The sequence below is a fragment of the Hyperolius riggenbachi genome, chromosome 3, assembly GCF_040937935.1.
Source record: "Hyperolius riggenbachi isolate aHypRig1 chromosome 3, aHypRig1.pri, whole genome shotgun sequence".
NCBI classification, from domain to species: domain Eukaryota; kingdom Metazoa; phylum Chordata; class Amphibia; order Anura; family Hyperoliidae; genus Hyperolius; species Hyperolius riggenbachi.
Genome location: NC_090648.1, coordinates 281470296 through 281494210, shown reverse-complemented (window position 1 = coordinate 281494210; position 23915 = coordinate 281470296). Strand labels below are relative to the sequence as shown.

The window sequence follows — 23915 nt, the reverse complement described above, 5'->3', positions numbered from 1 at the left end:
TTATACGTGAAATCTCACTACTTAATATGACAACAGTGAGAATCTTTTCCGGTCAGCACTGGCACTTTTCTCATAACTACATTTTCATATAGCGATGACATGTTCTGCATTACTTTACATAGAGTACACTGGCTAATTCATTTTACTGTCTATCCAAGGAGCTCACAACCTAATGTCTTTACTATAGTCTGATATCTGATGCTTTATAAACATCATACACCTTCAGCTAGCAAACATAACACATACCTGCATAATGCATGCCAGTTTGTCAGACTATTTGTTGTCTGGAATAGATGATAATTTCCTACACATAAAAATGTTTGGGTATTTCCTTCACCATTAGAGCTAAATATTAGTAAAAGCAACTGATCATCTTCGTGAATAGAAGAAAAAAAATTGAAGCTCCTTTTTTTTAATTAGCATTTTTCCATGTACTGTGTTTAACCTCCCTGGCGGTATGATTCCTTCCTGATTTTAGGGTCTAAAAGTGGTACAATTTTTTCATGTGCTTTTAGACCCTAATAGCAAGTAAAAAAATCATACCACAAGAGAGCCTGGAGCAGCCCCTGCACTGACGCACCTTCCTGGGATCCAGCACTGCAGTTCTTCTTCCGTCCTCCAAGTGGCGCTGTAACCCTATAGTGAGATTGCCAGCTGTTGTCATGATGACAGTTGGTGATCTCACCAGGGGGGGTGAAGAGCCTCCGTGGACAGGAAGTGGAATGACCACCAGTATTTGGATCGCCTGGGAAATAAGCGAGAACGCCCGCTGCATGCAATGCTCTGCATGAACCTCCCGGCGGCTACCACGAGTGTAGCTCGCGGCTACCACGAGTGTAGCTTGGGGTTACTGCTCTGAGCTGCGGTTTTCCACCCCGAGTGTAGCTCGTGCTTACCGCTAAGAAGGTTAATGAAGTGGAAATGTCACAATATTCAAGGTGCTCATATCTGGCCAATGTGGCAAATGCAAAATATAAAGATCATCCTAGTGTAATAGATTTCAAAACATTATGTAAGTTAATCAGATAGAAAAATAAGATTGTAAAGTAAAGGTTTCTAGGGATTTCCAGCAGTACAGATATTTAATTGCCTATGGAGAACAGCAACAGCACAAACATACAAAATATGTGTCCTGGTCATTAAACCTAGTAACGTGGAACTGAGTTCAGTGTAGGTATATACACAGAAATACACAGCCGAACTGACAAAGCTGTTGCAAGGTGTGTAGAAGAAACAAACTGAAACAAAGTGATTAAGTTGTTTTACAGGGTAAAACTATGAAGGTTTCACTGACATTTCATATAGACCTATGGGAATTTCCTGGAGGGGGATTATTTACATTTGCCAACTGATTTCTTATTGGTCAATAGTGTACACATTTAAATGACCAAGGTTCTTGATCATTTTAGCAGCATGTGGCAATGGGTATAGATTATGAGTGGTGGCTGCAATCAAGCTACTGGAAAAAAATGATGGAAAGAATAAAAGAAGAACAGAAGACTGATAAAACAGAAGAACAAGTGATAAACGAAGTAAAAGACATTTAAAGATAAAAATGCTGGAAGAAAATGGAAGGAGGCTAAAGAAGATGATGTTACTACTATAAAAGAAGGAAGAAGTAAACAGAAGAAAAAAAAAGGCGGCAGCTGAAAATAGAAGAGGGTTAAAAACTGGGACTCATTACCTTTTAACCTGGGAGCAGTCAACCTTTGATGGGGACCCTCAATGTTCATACCTTCCCCCTTGCCAACTCTTTGTAAACCTCACAGCCCAGGGGCCCATCTTGCAAGGGTTAAAAAACAAGTGTGAACATCAATCTCCACACCCATAACAAATTTAGCCACTAAGACACCTGATGTGAAGGATGGAGCCCTTTATCGAAGGTAGTAGTAGTTTCCTCCCCCCCCCCCCTTCCCGTGAATGCAGGGGCTGCTACCCTGTAATTATGCCCCTGGGTGGGTTTCTTCAGAGGAAAATGTTTAAGAAAGGCTGATCTAATGCCTATGGAAGCTTTTACAAACGGTCCACATATACGAGGTTCTAAGGTTTCAGTCCATGTATGTAAATTTAGCCTATCATGTTTTCAGTGTCTTTCTTGCAGTAGGAGTGGCTCTTTTGGCCCTGTCAGTGGAGATGGCAGGTATAGCAGTTGGTATGTCAGAGCAGGCAGATGGGCACTGTTACTCATCCATGAGTTGGAAAATCTGAGAAGCATGGTTAGGTAGATCACAGGGAGAGGCTGTATAGATTACACTTTTGCTTTTCTGGCTGCTCTTTCCAGCCCTCCCCTCTCCACCTGTTTTCCCTTAACCCTCCCCCCCCCTTTCTTTGCTCTGAGGGTTATCTTAACTAAGAAATAGTAGGTTGGCTCCACTACTATGGTGTTCTTTTAAATTTATTTTAAATGTATGTATGTTTATGTACAATATGCTGGAGTCCACTCCTCTTTCACCAGGGGTATTCCCCTTTAAATATGTTAGTCACCTGTGTAGGTGTGGTGGACAGGGGGGTGGTCTCCAGGTATTTAAGATCTCTTGTGATGTATCACATTAGCTACGACTAAGGACCCGACAGGGTCAGAAACGCGTCAGCTTGCATGCTGTGCTATTTTTGCTATTTTTCTAAGATGATTCAATAAAAAGGACTGTTTTTATTCTATGGAAGGTGTCTTTTTGAACTATATAGATTACAGGTGTGACTGGACTGGTCAAAGGTATGTACATGGGTCACATTTTCAATCAGATGAGACTGAACATAGTAAAGCAGGTTGCACATGTGGGCACACCTGTAACATGGTGGGGATGAGCAGCCTGCATGATAATAATGGTAAAGGCTTGCTTTTTGAAGGTAATATTTCACTATTTGCCATTTCCTGCAATGCCAGAAGACACTTATGGAGGAACACAGTAGAGGAACAAAGAACTGTAGTGTCTGAAGAGTGAGTCCACTTTTTGCAGCATTGCATTATAAAAGGCAGCATGGTGGATACATGGTTAGCAAATTGCCCAGTAGCAGAAGGACACAGGTCTGAATCTTAGCTAAGATATTATATGCATGGAGTGTGTAGGTTATTTCTGTGTCCTAATGTTCAGGACACCAAACTACAACTATGGTAGGGATTAGATTGTGAACTCCTCTGAGGTACAGATGCATAATAATAATAATAATAATAATAATAATAATAATAATAATAATAATAATAATAATAATAATACACGAAGATGGACAGCATCTGAAGTGCATGCAGGATATTAAAGTAAAATACATAAATCCTAAATCTGAGGACACATACAAAGCACAAAGTCCAAGTGGCCTATCTGTCTTTGCCAGAGCAACACGTCACAGATTGCCAATCCTAGTAACAGATTCTTTGCTGCCCTTGACCACCTGGTTGTGGCCTCTAGGAGTGCCCCACTGGAGACGGAGAGAACAGGGGATGCTGTGATATGGAGCAGGAAAAGGTATGTGATTGAAGGTTCATATCAAGGTAAGGTCAGTAGTGAGTCCAAGACTAGGACTGGCAGGGAAATAAGCAGAGGTTGGGACAAGTTGACATTAGCCAAAGTCAAAGGCCAAGATTAATGAGGAGATCAGATCAAGAACTGTCACACAAGCTTGGCTCAGCTGAGAGGAGTGCAATCTAGAGATCGGGCAGACTGAAGATACTGGAATAATACATGAAAGGTAAGGCACAACCACACTAACTGATAGAAAAAAGCTCAAGTGTGCTGTTTGGAGGGGACTTTAATAGACAAGCTTAGGACATTTTGGTGCAAATTTGCATGCATCACAATCCACACATGCTGAGCGTGACAACTCTTCCATATGTGCTCACACCGCTGCCTATGGTCATTAATATATCAGCGCCATTGAACATGTTAATGCTTTATAAATCAATAATAATGATAACAATGGCCAGCTGCACATGCACATACAGGAACACACCTGGACAGGAGTGAGGATTTCCATGCATGACATAGGTGTTGCCAGGCCAAGTCCTCTCAACCAACATAACCGCACTCCAACCTGCGTCTTCTATCTCTCAACCCCCACCTATATCTCCCTGCTTCTCTCATGCAGAGTAATGTAGAGGAGCATGCTTGGGACGTCACAAGTGGTGGAGAATGATACAAAAACCATTGATGTAAAGCTACAGTACCCTGATCACATATTACCAGTGGGTCCCACAGGTTACTGCATGACAACATTGAATATATAAATGTGAGCTTTACCTCCAGTGCATTAGAACTAAGCATCACTCACAATGTGTTGTGGCTGGCTGAGCGGTCTATCCTCATGCAGCTTTCCATGGTCCTGATACGTCCAAAGCACCATGGAACTCAAAGAGTGGCATGGTTTTGCTGTGCCTTATCTCAGAGCTCATGTTGTATACAGGTTTTAACTCTGTATCTAAGCCATGTTAGCAGTAACTGGATACGTTAAATGCAGTTCAAAAAATGTTAAGTTATGTGCCAATTAAGGAAATGTATTCATTTGTTCATGTTGTTAAGACTTTTTGCATATGGAGATAAAGTAAAGGCAGCAAAATACTTAAAAAAATGGCACCAGAGAAGTTGACAAAAGAAAAGACCCGCCATAGCAGTAAAGGGTGCCTGTGTTCTTAGTTTGTATTATGTATTTATTTATTGAGGACAATTATCCAAAGTTACATATTTGTGTGTGGAAAAAGTATGCAAACCTTTGCTTTGAGTAACATGTGTGATGCTTTAGGGTACAAGTCCTTTGTTTCTTTTCTGGGTTTCTTTTTTAAATGACTTTCCCATTATCTTATTTTAGGAAAAGTAAAGACAGGCCACATTTTACAGAAATGCTGAACATTTTTAAAAAAACATTGTAAACCCCTAAAACATTTGGAGGGGTGCAGGGATTTAACCCACACTTTTTTGAAGGCAGATTTCATGACTAGCAATGGTCATGTCTAGGAGAACTCATGGAGAAGCATGCAGTTTGCAAAGCTCTGATTTGCTGTAATCACATCATGCCTTAGGACATGACGGCGACTACTAAATCAGAGACTTACATATCCATCACGACCAAACTGATCACATGCTTCTCCATTCGATCTCCTTGACATAACTATCACTAATTAGGACGTCAAATACTTGACCCTACCACTAATGCACATTTTTGTAAAAGACAAAAAAAATATTTCTGCAGTACAAACATGTAGGAGTTTATAAAATGTTTACACTCTCTTACCTATGTATGGAAACAGAAGAGCATCTGCTATGTGAGGCAGGTTAGGCAACAGTGCTAACCTGATAACTCGATGAGTCTGCAGATGATTAGCTCAGGCTCAGTAAAATAGGAATTTTGGGGATTGTAGAACACCAAAGAGTATACCACTGTAATGTTTCCAAGTAAGTATCTTTTTAATCACTTACCAGGTCTGGAAAATCACAGTTGGCTGCCAATTAGAAAGTGAAGGTAACTTTTAGCATGCATTAAATCATAAAATGGGTTGTGTATCAATAATATATGTTCTATCAATTTTTTTAACAAAAGTCTAGCTTTCCTTTAAAAACCTAGGAGTTCATGAAGTTGCCCTTTGTTTTTTAACATACAGTGGTTTGCAAAAGTATTCGGCCCCCTTGAAGTTTTCCACATTTTGTCACATTACTGCCACAAACATTAATCAATTTTATTGGAATTCCACGTGAAAGACCAATACAAAGTGGTGTACACCTGAGAAGTCGTACGAAAATCATACATGATTACAAACATTTAAAAAAAAAAAACTGCAATGTAGGGTGTGCATAATTATTCAGCCCCGAGTCAATACTTTGTAGAACCACCATTTGCTGCAATTAGAGCTGCCAGTCTTTTAGGGTAGGTCTCTACCAGCTTTGCACATCTAGAGACTGAAATCCTTGCCCATTCTTCTTTGCAAAACAGCTCCAGCTCAGTCAGATTAGATGGATAGCGTTTGTGAACAGCAGTTTTCAGATATTTCCACATATTCTCAATTGGATTTAGATCTGGACTTTGACTGGGCCATTCTAACACATGGATATGTTTTGTTTTACACCATTCCATTGTTGCCCTGGCTTTATGTTTAGGGTCATTGTCCTGCTGGAAGGTAAACCTCCACCCCAGTCTCAAGTCTTTTGCAGACTCCAAGAGGTTTTTTTCCAATATTGTCCTGTATTTGGCTCCATCCATCTTCCCATCAACTCTGACCAGCTTCCCTGTCCCTGTTGAAGAGAAGCACCCCAGAACACAATGCTGCCACCACCATATTTGACAGTGGGGATGGTTTGGTCAGAGTGATGTGCAGTGTTAGTTTTCCGCCACACATAGCCTTTTTCATTTTGGCCAAAAAGTTCAATTTTGGTCTCATCTGATCAGAGCACCTTCTTCCACAGGTTTGCTGTGTCCCCCACATGGCTTGTGGCAAACTGCAAACGGGACGGCTTATGCTTTTTTGTTAACAATGGCTTTCTTCTTGCCACTCTTCCATAGAGGCCAACTTTGTGCAGTGCATGACTAATAGTTGTCCTATGGGCAGATTCCCCCACCTGAGCTGTAGATCTCTGTAGCTCATCCAGAGTCACCATGGGCCTCTTGACTGCATTTCTGATCAGTGCTCTCCTTGTTCGTCCTGTGAGTTTAGGTGGACAGCCTTGTCTTGGTAGGTTTACAGTTGTGCCATACTCCTTCCATTCTGAATGATCGCTTGAACAGTGCTCCGTGGGATGTTCAAGGCTTTGGAAATCTTTTTGTAGCCTAAGCCTGCTTTAAATTTCTCAATAACTTTATCCCTGACCTGTCTGGTGTGTTCTTTGGACTTCATGGTGTTGCTGCTCCCAATATTCTCTTAGACAACCTCTGAGGCCATCACAGAGCAGCTGTATTTGTACTGACATTAGATTACACACAGGTGCACTCTATTTAGTCATTAGCACTCATCAGGCAATGTCTATGGGCAACTGACTGCACTCAGACCAAAGGGGGCTGAATAATTACGCACACCCCACTTTGCAGTTATTTGTAAAAAAAAAAATTTGGAACCATGTATGATTTTCGTTCCTCTTCTCACGTGTACACCACTTTGTATTGGTCTTTCACGTGAAATTCCAATAAAATTGATTCATGTTTGTGGCAGTAATATGACAAAATGTGGAAACCGTCAAGGGGGCCGAATACTTTTGCAAACCACTGTATAATGCAATTATGGTGAAAAAAAATAAAACATTTGTTCACCATTCCACTAGGAAGACAAAATAATTTAAATAACCAACCTTCTATTTTGGCATAGTCCGTGAGACGGGTGTAATTGATAAGGGCAGCTTTTTCAAGGCATCTTCTTATAACTTTTTTGAGTTCTTCTGCAGGTATAGGTGTTGCTATATCTTTCATCAAAACCTGAATTTTAAAAGAATACTTGTTTTAGGAAGCATCAACATCTCTGTGCCACCATAAAATTGTTAAAAGAGTGCTATTTAACTAATACAGTGGTAATTATATGCTTTGCCCTTCGACCACTTAAGGCCTGATGCAACGGCTGGAAATGAAAGACTCGCCACATGCTCTTCTGTCTGCTCGGCATTGCACACAAGCTAAGGGCAGAGAAGTTCTGAGTTTATCGCTCCCAATGCCTTTGCAGGTTCACCTTTGCTTGACACATTAAAGTATTCACATTGAGCAGTACACAGAGATTTGAAGCAAGATGTTGGGTGACTTCTATTGCTTTTGTAGGGCTGTCTTCAGCATCATGCATCTCTTCTCAACTTAGTGATTTCTTGAATTAAAGCCTCTTTAACCACTTCTCCTCCATGCCAACTAGCATTTCCAGAATGTGCAAGCCAGACGTGTGAGGCTCCACCACCTGAAAAATGCCAGCCCACATGTTCCATGACAAGGAGGGAGGTTCTGCAAGAGAAGGGCAGAAACCATTCACCTCTCTTGCAAAGCATCCTTGAGTTTGATCTACCTTCTGTGCAGGGAGGTTGGGGAAGCTTCTCCTCACATGTGGGAGTAGGTCTTGTGGGCTTATGGTTGAATATGGGTACCCCCTTTAATTATAAGTAGACACCCAGATATCCATCTGCATAAGGGATGTAAAAAGGAAGATCCCGCATGCAGGATGTTTACAAATGCTATATTCTTGGCCAAATTGGCCCTTGGCGCTTTGAGTCCGCCAGGAGAAAAGCGCGATATAAATGTTATTTGTCTTGTCTTGTCTGAACAGCTGTCTTGGTTGAGCTCCACCAATTACGTGCGCATAGCTTAAAGAGACTCTGTAACAAAAGAAATGTCCCCCAAGGGGTACTCACCTTGGTAGGGGGAAGCCTCAGGGTCCCAATGAGGCTTTCCCCTCCGATGTAGCTGCAGGCAGTCCAGCGCTGGCTCCCCCAAAGTGTCCCAGAATCCTCCCTCGACAAGCCTGACAAGCGCAAATTTATTTACCTTTCCTGGCTCCAGTGGGGGCGTTGTTGCGGCTCTCCACACGGAGATAGGCGAAAATAGCTGATCTCCGTCGGGTCCGCACTACTGCGCAGGCGTAGGAGACTTGCGCCGGCGCAGTAGAGCGGCCCGACAGCGATCGGCTATCTCCACCTATCTCCGAGGCGGAGAGCCGATACTGCGCCTGCGCTGGAGCCCGGGAGGTAAATATTTACATCCCCGCCATTCCGGGACGATTTTCTCTGCTGCCGTGGGACTGAGGAGGACGGGGGAAGCCTCAATAGGATCTGGAGGCTTTCCCCACCCGAGGTGAGTACCCCCCAGCGAAGGTTTTTCTTGTTACAGGTTTTCTTTAAGTGGGGGAAGTTGAAAAATAAACAGTAAAAAAAATAAATTCTATTTATTATATCACAATTTCAGTAAGAAAATGTTTTTTAATTCAGTTTAGGTCCATGTTAAGAAGTGTTGGGCAAAGAGTTTTTTGATGTGGCAATATCAATCCTCTACCACCTTGCTACATTGCCCAACTTTATACTAGGCTTGATATTAATAGATATTCTATCTAACATACTACCCACCACAGACGCTAGCTTTGTACTGATTGCTAAAGTGCAAAGCAACAAAGCTTTGCCTTCAAGTCACTCCTGCCCATGGCCCCTGTGCTTATTCCTGCACAATCTCACATGCAATGGCCTAACTAAGGAGCTTAAGGCCACAGTGTGAGTTTTACATGGGGCCCCAAGAACTCTATTGATATGAATATGCAAAACCTACCGAGGACAGTCACAGTGTCAGAGAGGTGGATTTAAAGTAAGGAAACAGTTTGTAAAAATTACTGCTATGCAATGCACATATAGAGGTGTTCATTAGCAGCATAACACCTGTGAAAAGCTAACAAGATGGATGAAGGAAGGCCTCCAGTGTACCTCTCTGGTCCAAGGGACCAGTTGCAGTTGCAACCCCTGCATCCCCTATTGCTATGCCACTGCTCACATGGAACGGCCTCCCCCAATCAATATTCGATTGGCAAAACAATTCAACAATAAATTTAGATGGTCTCCTTTTACACAATCTAATATCCAATCTATTAATAATAATAATTCTTATATTTGTAAACTGCTTTTTTTTTGTTGGACTCAAAGCGCTTGTGAGGCAGCCACTACAGCACACTCAGTAGGCAGTAGCAGCATTAGGGAGTCAAGCCCAAGGACTCCTTACTGAAATTGTGCGGGCTTAATGAACGGGAAGAGCCAAGATTTTAACCCAGGTCTCCTGTGTCAGTACACTATCTAGTCACTACTAACCACTTCCCGACCGCCTAACGCACAGGGGCGGCCGGGAAGTGGAGCCCTTAAGGACCGGCTCACCCACAGAGGCGGCGGTCCATTTAAGGGCATGGGCGGAGCGATCGCGTCATCCGTGACGCGATCCTCCGCCCGGGATCGATGCACGGGCATTTTGTCTCCGCTCGCCGGCCACTTAGCAGAGCCGGCGAGCGGAGGAATCCGCAAAATCAACCAATCCCTGAGTATAAGGCACTTTGTTAGGTAAACAAAGTGCCTTATACGTGCTTCCTCCTCGCCTCGTGGTCTCATTGTTGCAGAGACCACCAGCGAGGAGGAAGCCTTTTGTGAGTTACCCTGCACACGTGTTTTTTTTGGCCTACAGCCCCCCTGATCTCCCACCCCAGGCCTCATACCCCCCCTGATCACCCCAGCAGACCCCTGCCAGCACCCTTGCACCCCTTTAAAACCCCCCACCCCCCCACCTATCACTAACTTTAAACGCTATCCCCTGCGTTAGGTCCCTAACTGCCTCCTAGTCACCCCTGATCCCCCCCCCCCTACCTTTAGATCACCCCCACACCCCATCCCAGACTACCCCCCTGTATACTGTATACATCTGTATACAGCTACCTTACCCCTGATCCCCCTCTGATCACCTGTCTATCACCTGTCCATCACCCCTCAGCACCCCCACCCATCAGAGCAGACCTTAACTGCCCCGCGGGGGTAACCGATCACCTGCCCAGGCCCTCGATTGCCCTCATACCCTCCTTCTGATTACATCCCCTGCTCTTTGTTTACATCTGTCCTCCCCAGCGATCACTAACTGATCTGCGATCAGTAACCCCGTGTCTGCCTCTCATCAGATCAGGACTCAGTCTGCCCCGTGTGGGCTCCTGATCAACCCCCCCACCCCCTCAAATCGCCCTCAGACCCCCCCCCCCTAATCACCGTCCAATTGCATTGTATTTGACTGTGCTGTGATTGTATCGATTGTGCTGCGCTTGTATTTGATTGTGCTGCGATTGTATTTGATTGTCCTGTGATCTGCTTCGATTGTCCCGTGATTGTTTGATTGCCTCTGAGACCCCACTTCCCAACAACCCCCACCCCACCACCCCCCCCCCCCACCCCCCATCACCTTCCGAGTGCATCAGATTTGATTGTGCGTGATTGGATTCGATTGTGCTGTAATTGTATTTGATTGTCCCGTGATCGGCTTCGATTGCCTCGTAATTGTTTGATTGCCTGAGACCCCACTTCCCGCCACACCCAACCCCACCCTCCCCCCATCACCTTCCGAGTGCATCAGATTTGATTGTGCTGTGATTGGATTCGATTGTGCTGTAATTGTATTTGATTGTCCCGTGATCGGCTTCGATTGCCCCGTGATTGTTTGATTGCTTGAGACCCCACTTCCCGCCACACCCAACCCCCCTCCCCCCTCCCCCCCACCCAACCCCACCCTCCCCCCCACCACACCCAACCCCACCCTTCCCCCCCACCACCTCCAACCACCATCTTCCGAGTGCATCAGATTTGCTTGTGCTGTGATTGGAGTCGATTGTGCTGTAATTGTATTTGATTGTCCCGTGATTGTTTGATTGCCTCTGAGACCCCACTTCCCACCAACCCCAATACCTCTCAAATACTCCCTTTTTGCTAGGTAGGTGCTCTTTTTTTCTGGGTAGTCTTGGAGGAAAACCCCATAAATTTAGCAATCCACAATGGCAAGAAGGGGGCTTTCCGATGACGAGGTATACAGATACATGGACCAGTCGGATGAGTTTTTTTGGGAAGAATCATCCGTCGAATCTTCCGGGTCTGAATTTGAACCTGTAGAAAGCAGTGGTTCCCTGACCGAAAGTAATGACAAGGCTATAGTCCCGGCTAGAGCCAGGCGTACCAGACCCCAAGTCGTTAGACCGCAGGTGGCGCAGGATCCGCCTCAAGGGCAGCATGGTGGTGCTAGCGCTGTTGATAGTTTTCTTGGTGAGGCAGGCACCAGCAGCGCAGCCTCTCCTGGATTTGGTGCCAGTACTTCTGTAGACCCTGGCGAAGTGGTGAGCGTCAGCATGGAAGGTGAAACTGGTACGGTGGCAAGTGCAGTAGTACCCCCGTCGCAGCCACCAAGAAGAAGACGGGCCCATAGTACCCATAGACTCCCAGAGGTGCTGGCACAACCAGATTGGCAATCCCCTGATTCCGCCGCACCCGTAGTGCCCCCTTTCACCGCCCAGTCTGGAGTCCAGGTGGCGACAGCTCATCTAGGAACGGCCCTAGACTTTTTGCAGCTGTTCATCACCAAGGTTCTCTTGGACTTAATTGTGGTTGAGACCAACCGTAAAGCCACACAATTCATCACCGAGCACCCGGAGAGCATGTATGCCCAGCCTTTCGGGTGGAAACCAGTCCAAGTTTCCGACATTAAAATCTTTTTGGCCCTCAGCCTTCACTTGGGACTAATGAAACAGAATGTATTGCGGGCGTATTGGTCTACGAACCCAGTACATCATGTTCCCTTGTACCCTGCTGCCATGTCCAGGACACGATTTGAGTCCATCCTGCGCTTCCTGCACTTCAACGACGACGAAGCCTGTCATGAAAAGGGCCACCCTGCTTTGACCAGCTCCACAAAATTCGGCCCCTCATAGACCACCTGTCATCAACATTTGCAGATGCTTATATCCCTGAACAGCACATCTGCGTAGACGAGTCCCTCTTACGCTTTACCGGGCGCCTTGGCATCAAACAGTACATCCCAAGCAAGCGCGCCCGGTATGGGGTGAAACTGTATAAGCTCTGTGAAAGGGCCACAGGCTATACATGTCGTTTTAGGGTCTATGAGGGAAAAGACTCAAAATTGGAGCCTGTCGGATGCCCTGACTACCTGGGGAGCAGTGGAAAGGTTGTGTGGGACTTGGTGTCACCCTTGTTCCAGAAGGGGTACCATCTTTTTGTGGACAATTATTACACAAGTGTGGCCCTCTTTCAGCACTTAAAGTTAGAAGGAATCCGATGCTGTGGCACTGCACGGCCTAGTCGCCAGGGCTTCCCCCAATGGCTCGTTACCACCAGACTTGAACGGGGGCAGAGGGCCGCCTTGCGTACTGAAGACCTGCTCGCGGTGAAATGGAAGGACAAGAGAGACGTTTACTTTCTGTCCACCATTCACACAGACACGACAGTCCAAATTCAACGGGCAACTAAGGTCATTGAAAAGCCCCTTGTCGTCCACGAATATAATGTCAACATGGGAGGGGTGGACTTCAATGACCAGAGGTTAGCGCCCTATTTAATTACCCGGAAAACAAGACGCTGGTATAAGAAAGTGTCTTTTTATCTGATTCAATTGGCAGTTTATAACAGCTTTGTTCTCTACAGTAAGGCTGGGAGAACTGGATCTTTCCTCCAATTTCAGGAAGAGATCATTCTGGACATCCTGTATCCAGGAGGTGCCAGCCCCCCCCCCCCCCCAGATGCAACTAGCCGACTGCATGGAAGGCATTACGCCTATCAGCGTCCGTGTGCCCCAGGTCAACGCATCCGAAGAAAACGTTGCCGTGTCTGCAGCAGGGCTGGAACAAGGACTGACACCGTTTATTATTGTCCCCGCTGTCCTGACCAGCCTGGCCTATGCGTAGGGCCGTGTTTTGAGAGGTACCACGAGCAGGTACACTATTAGAACCTAGGGAACTCCAGACACAGGAGTAGGCACACACTCAGTGGTCTTTCGCACATTGTCGCAGGGAGAGGAGAGGTAAGCTTGAAAACCAAACGGGTAAGCATAAAAGTCGGAAGAAGGATCGGTTTCCATGCTTGATATTGCTGATCTGTCCTGGGTTGGCGATATAAGACGGCATGTTTGAATTTCCCTTGAGTGTGGACACCCCCGGTTTATATGTGATTTGGGCCTATGATGATGCTTTAATGCCACACAGAGTCATCTCTATTGGCAGGCATATTGCTGTATCCTACAGGCATAATGCTGTATACTAAAGTTCTGAGGCCCAGTCACATAAGTTGGTGGCTCACCCTGAGTGCAGGGTGGCACGGGGTGTCTCTCTCCTGAGGTTATCACTGCCATTGATGTGGAGGAAGATCTGCCATTGATGTGGAGCAAGGTATGTTTGCCGTTCACTTTTCCTTTCAGCCCAGAGTGCATTACTTGTATACCCAATATAAGGAGTATAGCAGAAACTCCTAATACTGGCCATACACGTAATGATTGCAGAGACCCTAAAATGCCAGGACAGACTCCACAAATGACCCCATTTTGGAAAGAGGACACCCTAAAGTATTATGTGAGGTGCACGGTGAGTTCATAAAAGATTTTAGTTTTTGTCACAAGTTACAGAATTTTTTTTTAATTTTTTTTTTTTAACAAAGTGTCATTTTCCGTTAACTTGTGACAAAAAATAAAATTTTCAATGACCTCACCATTCCCCTCATGGAATACCTTGTTGTGTATTCTTTCCAAAATGGGGTCATTTGTGGGGTTTGTTAACTGTCCTGGCAAGTGGGCGGGGTGCTAAATTTTGAGCACCCCTGTAAAGCCTAAAGGTACTCATTGGACTTTGGGCCCCTTAGCGCAGTTAGGGTGCAAAAAAGTGCCACACATGTGGTATCGCCGTACTCGGGAGAAGTAGTACAATGTGTTTTGGGGTGTATTTTTACACATACCCATTCTGGGTGGGAGAAATACCTCTGTAAATGGACAATTGTGTGTAAAAAAATCAAAAGATTGTCATTTACAGAGGTATTTCTCCCACCCAGCATGGGTATGTGTAAAAATACACCCCAAAACACATTGTAATACTTCTCCCGAGTACGGCGATACCCCATGTGTGGCACTTTTTTGCACCCTAACTGCGCTAAGGGGCCCAAAGTCCAATGAGTACCTTTAGGATTTCACAGGTCATTTTGAGAAATTTCGTTTCAAGACTACTCCTCACGGTTTAGGGCCCCTAAAATGCCAGGGCAGTATAGGAACCCCACAAATGACCCCATTTTAGAAAGAAGACACCCCAAGGTATTCCGTTAGTAGTATAGCGAGTTCATAGAAGATTTTATTTTTTGTCAAAAGTTAGCGGAAAATTGATTTTTATTGTTTTTTTCACAAAGTGTCATTTTCCACTAACTTTTGACAAAAAATAAAATCTTCTATGAACTCGCTATACTACTAACGGAATACCTTGGGGTGTCTTCTTTCTAAAATGGGGTCATTTGTGGGGTTCCTATACTGCCCTGGCATTTTAGGGGCCCTAAACCGTGAGGAGTAGTCTGGAAATCAAATTCCGCAAAATGACCTGTGAAATCCTAAAGGTACTCATTGGACTTTGGGCCCTTTAGCGCAGTTAGGGTGCAAAAAAGTGCCACACATGTGGTATCGCCGTACTCAGGAGAAGTAGTATAATGTGTTTTGGGGTGTATTTTTACACATACCCATGCTGTGTGGGAGAAATACCTCTGTAAATGACAATCTTTTGATTTTTTTTTACACACAATTGTCCATTTACAGAGTTATTTCCCCCACCCAGCATGGGTATGTGTAAAAATACACTCCAAAACACATTGTACTACTTCTCCCGAGTACGGCAATACCACATGTGTGGCACTTTTTTGCACCCTAACTGCGCTAAAGGGCCCAAAGTCATTTTAGAAAGAAGACACCCCAAGGTATTCCGTTAGTAGTATAGCGAGTTCATAGAAGATTTTATTTTTTGTCACAAGTTAGCGGAAATTGATTTTAATTGTGTTTTTTCACAAAGTGTCATTTTCCGCTAACTTGTGACAAAAAATAAAATCTTCTATGAACTCACCATACTCCTAACGGAATACCTTGGGGTGTCTTCTTTCTAAAATGGGGTCATTTGTGGGGTTCCTATACTGCCCTGGCATTTTAGGGGCCCTAAACCGTGAGGAGTAGTCTTGAAACGAAATTTCTCAAAATGACATGTGAAATCCTAAAGGTACTCATTGGACTTTGGGCCCTTTAGCGCAGTTAGGGTGCAAAAAAGTGCCACACATGTGGTATCGCCGTACTCAGGAGAAGTAGTATAATGTGTTTTGGGGTGTATTTTTACACATACCCATGCTGAGTGGGAGAAAGATCTCTGTAAATGGACAATTGTGTGTAAAAAAAATTAACAAATTGTCATTTACAGAGATATTTCTCCCACCCAGCATGGGTATGTGTAAAAATACACCCCAAAACACATTATACTACTTTTCCTGAGTACGGCAATACCACATGTGTGGCACTTTTTTGCAGCCTAACTGCGCTAAGGGGCCCAAAGTCCAATGAGCACCTTTAGGCTTTACAGGGGTGCTTACAATTTAGCACGCCCCAAAATGTCAGGACAGTAAACACACCCCACAAATGATCCCATTTTGGAAAGTAGACCCTTCAAGGTATTCAGAGAGGGGCATGGTGAGTCCGTGGCAGATTTCATTTTTTTTTTTGTCGCAAGTTAGAAGAAATGGAAACTTTTTTTTTCTTGTCACAAAGTGTCATTTTCCGCTTACTTGTGACAAAAAATAATATCTTCTATGAACTCACTATGCCTCTCAGTGAATACTTTGGGATGTCTTCTTTCCAAAATGGGGTAATTTGGGGGGTATTTATACTATCCTGGAATTCTAGCCCCTCATGAAACATGACAGGGGGTCAGAAAAGTCATAGATGCTTGAAAATGGGAAAATTCACTTTTTGCACCATAGTTTGTAAACGCTATAACTTTTACCCAAACCAATAAATATACACTGAATGGGTTTTTTTTTTTTTATCCAAAACATGTTTGTCCACATTTTTCGCGCTGCATGTATACAGAAATTTTACTATATTTGAAAAATGTCAGCACAGAAAGTTAAAAAATCATTTTTTTTACAAAATTCATGTCTTTTTTGATGAATATAATAAAAAGTAAAAATCGCAGGAGCAATCAAATAGCACCAAAAGAAAGCTTTATTAGTGACAAGAAAAGTAGCCAAAATTCATTTAGGTGGTAGGTTGTATGAGCGAGCAATAAACCGTGAAAGCTGCAGTGGTCTGAATGGAAAAAAAGTGGCCGGTCCTTAAGGGGTAGAAAGCCCTAGGTACTCAAGTGGTTAAAAGGTCTTCAGGTGTATAACTATTTTAAATCCCTTCAACAATGTTGTCAATGGTACTGCCTGATTTCAGCAAGAATGTCCTCAATTTTATTAAAATGAAAAAAGTCCACCCAGACTGTTTTCTGTGCGACTGACTATAAGCTGTTCTCATTCAATTAACCATTCTGTATTTTGAAGTGTACTCATACATTTTAATTACTGTTCAAAAATAGGGAACACAACGTTTAAATTGTTTAAAGAACAGCATCATTTACTACAGAAATACTCATTATCTACATATGCTACAATGTTGATAAGAGTATTTAAAAACAATGTAAAATGTCTTTTTATGAAATGTGCAAGGTACATTTTTAATTACTGTGGAGTCAGTGCTTTGAGAAAGAATATATTTTCTATGCACTGTTACACTCATGGAAACAGACATAATTCTGTTTAGTTGTAAATTAAGTAGACCTTAATCTACGTATACCTGGGATAACCATCACGGAAATGACCAATCCTGATCAGTTCAGACGACAGTTTAGGAACTAATGTTGCTCAGACAAGCTGCCCAGCTATTGCCAGACAGACTACTGTAGACTGCTCTGTTCTATAAAGAGGGAAGCAGGGAGAATTAATGGGTGGAACTCTGATGTGGGAATTACAACAGTAAGGGCTTATTCACAATACAAGGGCTTTTCTAAGCACTTTATGATTTTAAAAGCTCTTACTAATGTTATCCTATGTGTGTTCACACTGGGCAATGTGATTTTGTAACAATCCCCGAGGTTAGTGCCTCTCAAGACGCGTTAGCACGCGAAACGGCTGTCAGGCCTCACCTAACCCCCACTGCATACCGCTACTTGTGATGTCCATTGGAACCCAATAAAGGTGTGATATAGGTACGGTGCCTCTCTCTCTTCTCCTTTGGAATATTGTTATCTCATCCGAGCAGCACGTATCCTACAGCACCAGTGGCTCCAGCCCACCTGCCGCGTCTAGTGCCAAGTCTTCTGTTCTTTATCTTGAACCCGATAGCATTGCATTAGCAAGAGCTTTTCAAATCACTAGCACTTAAAAAGCTCTTGTAATGTGAACCAGCCCTAACAGACAAGAATTTTCTGGATTGTTCAATCACTGAAGGGGAGGGCTGCCGATACTCTAGATTTTTTCCCAAAACAATCATGGACAGTCATGGTGAGTAAAATGTAGCATTTGTATGAGGTTTGACAAATGGCAGATGGATCAAATGAAAATTACATTTAAATATTTTATTAAATATACTAAGTAAAAAATGCTGAGCATGCAAGAAAAATGAAGCATACTTTTCATGAACTGTATGCTTCACATCACACGATCCTGTTTTTACATGGTACGCAACACAATGAAAGAAATGTTGTCTTTTCCCAGAAACATATTTATGCATATAAGACATAGACTTGTTCTAAAGTTAAATATTTTCATGGCACTTAACAGGAAAACCAGACACATCATGGAATTTTTTTAAATTTTCAATTCAAACCCCTGTAAACCTAAAATTAAAATGAACATTGCAGGCCTAGTGCTGACTAGGGTGGTCAGTGAGATGCACATAATTCCAGTTAATGGCGAATTATGCAAGTTTATGGAGCTTGAATGTTACAATTTATTTGAGAATTTACAGTTTTTCTGAAAAAAAGTATTACAACAGTTTTAAAATATCAGGTGACAAAGTAATAGTAATTCAATTGGTATAGTAATACCTGTAATTATTCTGGCCATATGATGTAATACTTAACCACTTAATGAATTTACTACAGTATATCTACGCCACCGAAGACTTCATCTTAGCACCAGGGGCATAGATATATGTACGTTGCCGCAATTGTGCACGCTCCCGCGCGCATTCTCATCGCCGCCTGTTAGTACACAGATCAGTGAATGGGAACAAAAGTTCCTATTCACTCATCTAAGTGCCTATGATCAATAATAACCTGCATCAATAAGATGCTGGTGTCAATGACAAAAAAAAAAAAAAAAGTGAAAGCACACACGTTCGTTCCTGTGTACTGTTCACAGTACACAAAAAGAATAAAGTGGGGGCTGGGGCATCCAGTGGCCAAATAGTAAAATTACACCTACATTATATTAAATAAAAATATATAAAAAAAAACATTACTTAACCCCTTACCTCCCTCTCCCATAGTTACCAAAATAAAACACTTGTATAAATAAAATACATATTTTCCTTAGGGACTCAACCTTATTAATATGTATGTCATGAGGATATATTACTGTTATTTTTGCAAATACCTGCTTGTAAATAGTGACATATGCAAAACAGAAATGATACACCCTTATTTCCAAATAAAATATTGGCACTATACATTGTACTAGAGACATTATCTAAATGCTGTAATAACCGGGACAAATGGGGAAATAAAATGTGTGGGCTTTATCCAGTAGCACATTTTATTTTAAAACTATAATGGGCGGAAACTGAGAAATAATGATTTTTTAATTTTTTTTCTTATTATTTTTGCTATTACACATTTAGAATAAAATAATCTTCACAAAACATACCACCCAAAGAAATCCTAATTGGTGGCGAAAAAACAAGATATAGATCATTTTGTTGTGATAAGTACTGATAAGCGCTGAAATGTAAAAATTGCTCTAGTCCACAAGGGGAAAATCCCCTTAGTGGTGAACTGGTTGATAATCCTTAAAGTTTGCATGAAACAGTATACACTAACCAGCAAGCTCACGGTGAACCAAAACTCATTGGACTGTGTAAGGGGCTACAATGGTCCAAAAAGCCCTCTTACTAAAATGCTATGGAAAACAAAAGTTTGCTTTCTTAAAACAGAAAGTATTTGCAATAATTCAGGTTGGAGTGAGCTTGAGATGTCTCCCAGTGCATCACTGTTGAAATATGAAAATCAACCAGTGTTGCCCTTAGAAGCTAGTCACACCTCCAGATCCACTGGAATTCAATTATGTGTCAGGTTGTTAATAGTACAGAGCCAAAATAATCCAACATGCATACAGACTGTTTCGGACTGATTGATCCTCATCAGTGCATGGCATGGATTAATGTGGCTCTATGGAGTAGGACTTGAAATACCCAGAGGTACAGACTAACCAGCAATGCCCTTGGTGAACCAGAACTAAATGGAGTTTGAGTGAATTATCACAAATACATTCTGTTTTAAGAAGGCAAACTTTTGTTTTCCACAGCATTTTAGTAATAGGTCTTTTTGGACCATTGTAGCCCCTTACACACTCTAATGAGTGTAATGTAATTACAAAACCCTCTCTTCTGGCTTCTATAGAGACCTCTCTAGCTCTCGCATACTATTCAAGCAATTGATTATGATTAGTTCTGTGAATCAGCTGTGACAAAAATGTTACCTTTTTTAAACACTTTACATTATTTCTAAATGCAGTCAGTTTTTTTTCCCTTCGGGGAAAATGCAACATATTGTTAAGGCTAGTTTCACAAGGCATTGCTTTGTGTACCCTGTAAAAATGATTGCAGTGGAGGGTAAAAGTCACAATGTGCATCAAATGCATTATGTGAAGCATAAAGTTCATGCATACCTCAGGTTATTCCAATCGATTTCGCCACACTGCACTGCTAATGTGCTGATGTGAGTGTCCCATTACAATATAATTGCACTGCATTGGGGATTTGTGTGCAATGTCAAAATAAAAAAAATGCAACAGGCATCAAAATTCACGTGGGGGTAATGAAAAGGATTCCCATGAATGGACACTTAGTCTAACAGTTACACAGTAACCTGCACACGTGATCAGTACAATCCTTTAAATCTTCCTGATTATCAGTCATAACCAGTGCCTAACCTCAATACCTCCCATGTGCCAAATTCTAAATTCCACTGTAGACTAACAGAAACCATTTTTTCCCATGATTCTTAATCCTAACTAATTTCTCCCCAGTGCCTCTCCCTGACCTTAAAGTGTAACTGGCGGGGATAATCAATTATTTTTATCTGGTAAACACGTACTAAGGAAGCTAACCAGGTAATCCAAAACCGTTAAAAGGCACTATCACTTTTCTTGTTAATAAATGATCATTCCCCAGTTTACCTGACTCTTATTTGGTATATTACCGCACAAAGGAAGTTGCAGGGCATGGGTGTCCTTTTTTTGCTTTTCTACTTTTCCCTCAGACTTAACGAATGCAGCCTGATTGGCTGAAGCCACTTTCCCTCATATTTTCCCCTCCCACACCTCTGTTCCTCTATGATTGGCTAAGATTTCTCATGCTGTAACAATGTAATTTCTATTACAGAGCTGGGTGGGTGTGCCTGAAGACTGGGAGGAGGGTGGGCAATGCATACACAATCAGGCAGAGGAGAGTAAGGGGGGAAATTACATCAGGATTGGCTTCAAAATAGACAGAGTTAAAATGGAGAATCCTAAGAAGGATTTTCTCTTTTTTCTACTATAGAAAAAACATGGACAGTGCAATACATACAGTGATGTGAAAAACTATTTGCCCCCTTCCAGATTTCTTATTCTTTTGCATGTTTGTCACACTTAAATGCTTCTGCTCATCAAAACCGTTAACTATTAGTCAAAGATAACATAATTGAACACAAAATGCAGTTTTAAATGATGGTTTTTATTATTTAGTGAGAAAAAAAAACTCCAAATCTACATGGTCCTGTGTGAAAAAGTGATTGCCCCCCCCTTGTTAAAAAATAACGTAACTGTGGTTTATCACACCTAAGTTCAATTTCTGTAGTCACCCCCAGGCTTGATTACTGCCACACCTGTTTCAATCAAGAAATCACTTAAATCGGAGCTAACTGACACAGAGAAGTAGACCAAAAGCACATAAAAAGCTAGACATCATGCCAAGATCCAAAGAAATCCTGGAACAAATGAGAACAAAAGTAATTGAGATCTATCAGTGTGGTAAAGGTTATAAAGCCATTTCTAAAGCTTTGGGACTCCAGCGAACCACAGTGAGAGCCATTATCCACAAATGGCAAAAACATGGAACAGTGATGAACCTTCCCAGGAGTGGCCGGCCGACCAAAATTACCCCAAGAGCGCAGAGAAAACTCATCCGAGAGGCCACAAAAGACCCCAGGACAACATCTAAAGAACTGCAGGCCTCACTTGCCTCAATTAAGGTCAGTGTTCACGACTCCACCATAAGAAAGAGACTGGGCAAAAACGGCCCGCATGGCAGATATTCAAGGCGCAAACCACTTTTAACTAAAAAGAACATTAAGGTTCATCTCAATTTTGCTAAAAAACATCTCAATGATTGCCAAGACTTTTGGGAAAATACCTTGTGGACTGACGAGACAAAAGTTAAACTTTTTGGAAGGTGCGTGTCCCGTTACATCTGGTGTAGAAGTAACACAGCATTTCAGCAAAAGAACATCATACCAACAGTAAAATATGGTGGTGGTAGTGTGATGGTCTGGGGTTGTTTTGCTGCTTCAGGACCTGGAAGGCTTGCTGTGATAGATGGAACCATGAATTCTACTGTCTAAGAAAAAATCCTGAAGGAGAATGTCCGGCCATCTGTTCGTCAACTCAAGCTGAAGCGATCTTGGGTGCTGCAGCAGGACAATGACCCAAAACACACCAGCAAATCCACCTCTGAATGGCTGAAGAAAAACAAAATGAAGACTTTGGAATGGCCTAGTCAAAGTCCTGACCTGAATCCTATTGAGATGTTGTGGCATGACCTTACAAAGACGGTTCATGCTAGAAAACCCTCAAAGCTGAATTACAACAATTCTGCAAAGATGAGTGGGCCAAAATTCCTCCAGAGCGCTGTAAAAGACTCACTGCAAGTTATCGCAAACGCTTGATTGCAGTTATTGCTGCTAAGGGTGGCCCAACCAGTTATTAGGTTCAGGGGCAATTTCTTTTTCACACAGGGCCATGTAGGTTTTGAGGTTTTTTTTTCTCACTAAATAATAAAAACCATCATTTAAAACTGCATTTTGTGTTCAATTATGTTATCTTTGACTAATAGTTAATGGTTTTTGATGAGCAGAAACATTTAAGTGTGACAAACATGCAAAAGAATAAGAAATCAGGAAGGGGGCAAATAGTTTTTCACATCACTGTATGTAAGCAGAGCAAGTATTTATCTACTTATATATGAATTTTTTTCTGAGATAGTATGGCAGACCGCTCCTCTTTAAGTCTTTAAAATATGCTTATCCTTAACCCATTTGCTGATGTAATATTTACACTCACCTGTTACTTTTCCATAACCCTAACCTATCTCACACAGACCCAAAGACCCTTAAAGAGAACCAGAGACGAAGCACCCTCATGTATTTTATTACATTTATCAGTGGGAACATGACAGTAAACACCTACCCTGCTTTTAGTTTAATTGTTATCTGCTTAATTAGTCTATTAGCAACTGTGATAAGAATCCACTATTCAGTCAAGGTTTGACCTGGAATCATTATAGCTGAGTCACTCTTCTGTGGAGTCTTTTCAAGCCCAAGCCTTCCCCCTCCTAGCTTAGATTTCCTGCTTTGCATACTGAGAGCTGTGATGACATGGGAGGGGCTGCTCCTGCTGAGAGAGAAGCTCTGTGGCTGCAATATGATCCCTGTGTGCTCTGTGTGCACTAAATACTGATGATGACTGAAGTTTCATTCCTATGAGAGACACTTCCTACAGGCAGCTGTACATCATACCAAAATGAAAGCACATAGATAAAAGGTTGCATTTAGCCTAGATAGCAGCATAGTCTCATATAGCCTAGACAGCACATCCAGAACAACTCATAACCCGGAAGGAGAAGGGATATGAGCCGGCGGCCATATTTGATTTTTCCTGGAGCAATAATGGATAAAAAACACTAAAAAAGGCACACCAGAGCGGCAAAATTATCAGGTAGAGCTTTTATTCTTTACAGGCTATCGACTGATATGTTTATTTTGTGTGAAACGTTCATCTCTGGTTCCCTTTAAACACCCTTTACAGTGGTTTGCAAAAGTATTCGGCCCTCTTGAAGTTTTCCACATTTTGTCATATTACTGCCACAAACATGAATCAATTTTATTGGAATTCCATGTGAAAGACCAATACAAAGTGGTGTACACGTGAGAAGTGGTA

At 42.4% G+C, this 23915-nt stretch overlaps 1 protein-coding gene across 1 annotated transcript in view; it reads right to left on the bottom strand.

Annotated features, from left to right (window-relative positions):
* Window positions 1–23915, bottom strand: part of CADPS2 (calcium dependent secretion activator 2) — a 506020-nt gene that overhangs the window by 182006 nt on the left and 300099 nt on the right. Inside the window, exon 16 of the mRNA XM_068276393.1 lies at window positions 7263–7386. Coding sequence (XP_068132494.1) covers window positions 7263–7386 — 124 coding nt within the window. The remainder of the gene's footprint in view (window positions 1–7262; window positions 7387–23915) is intronic.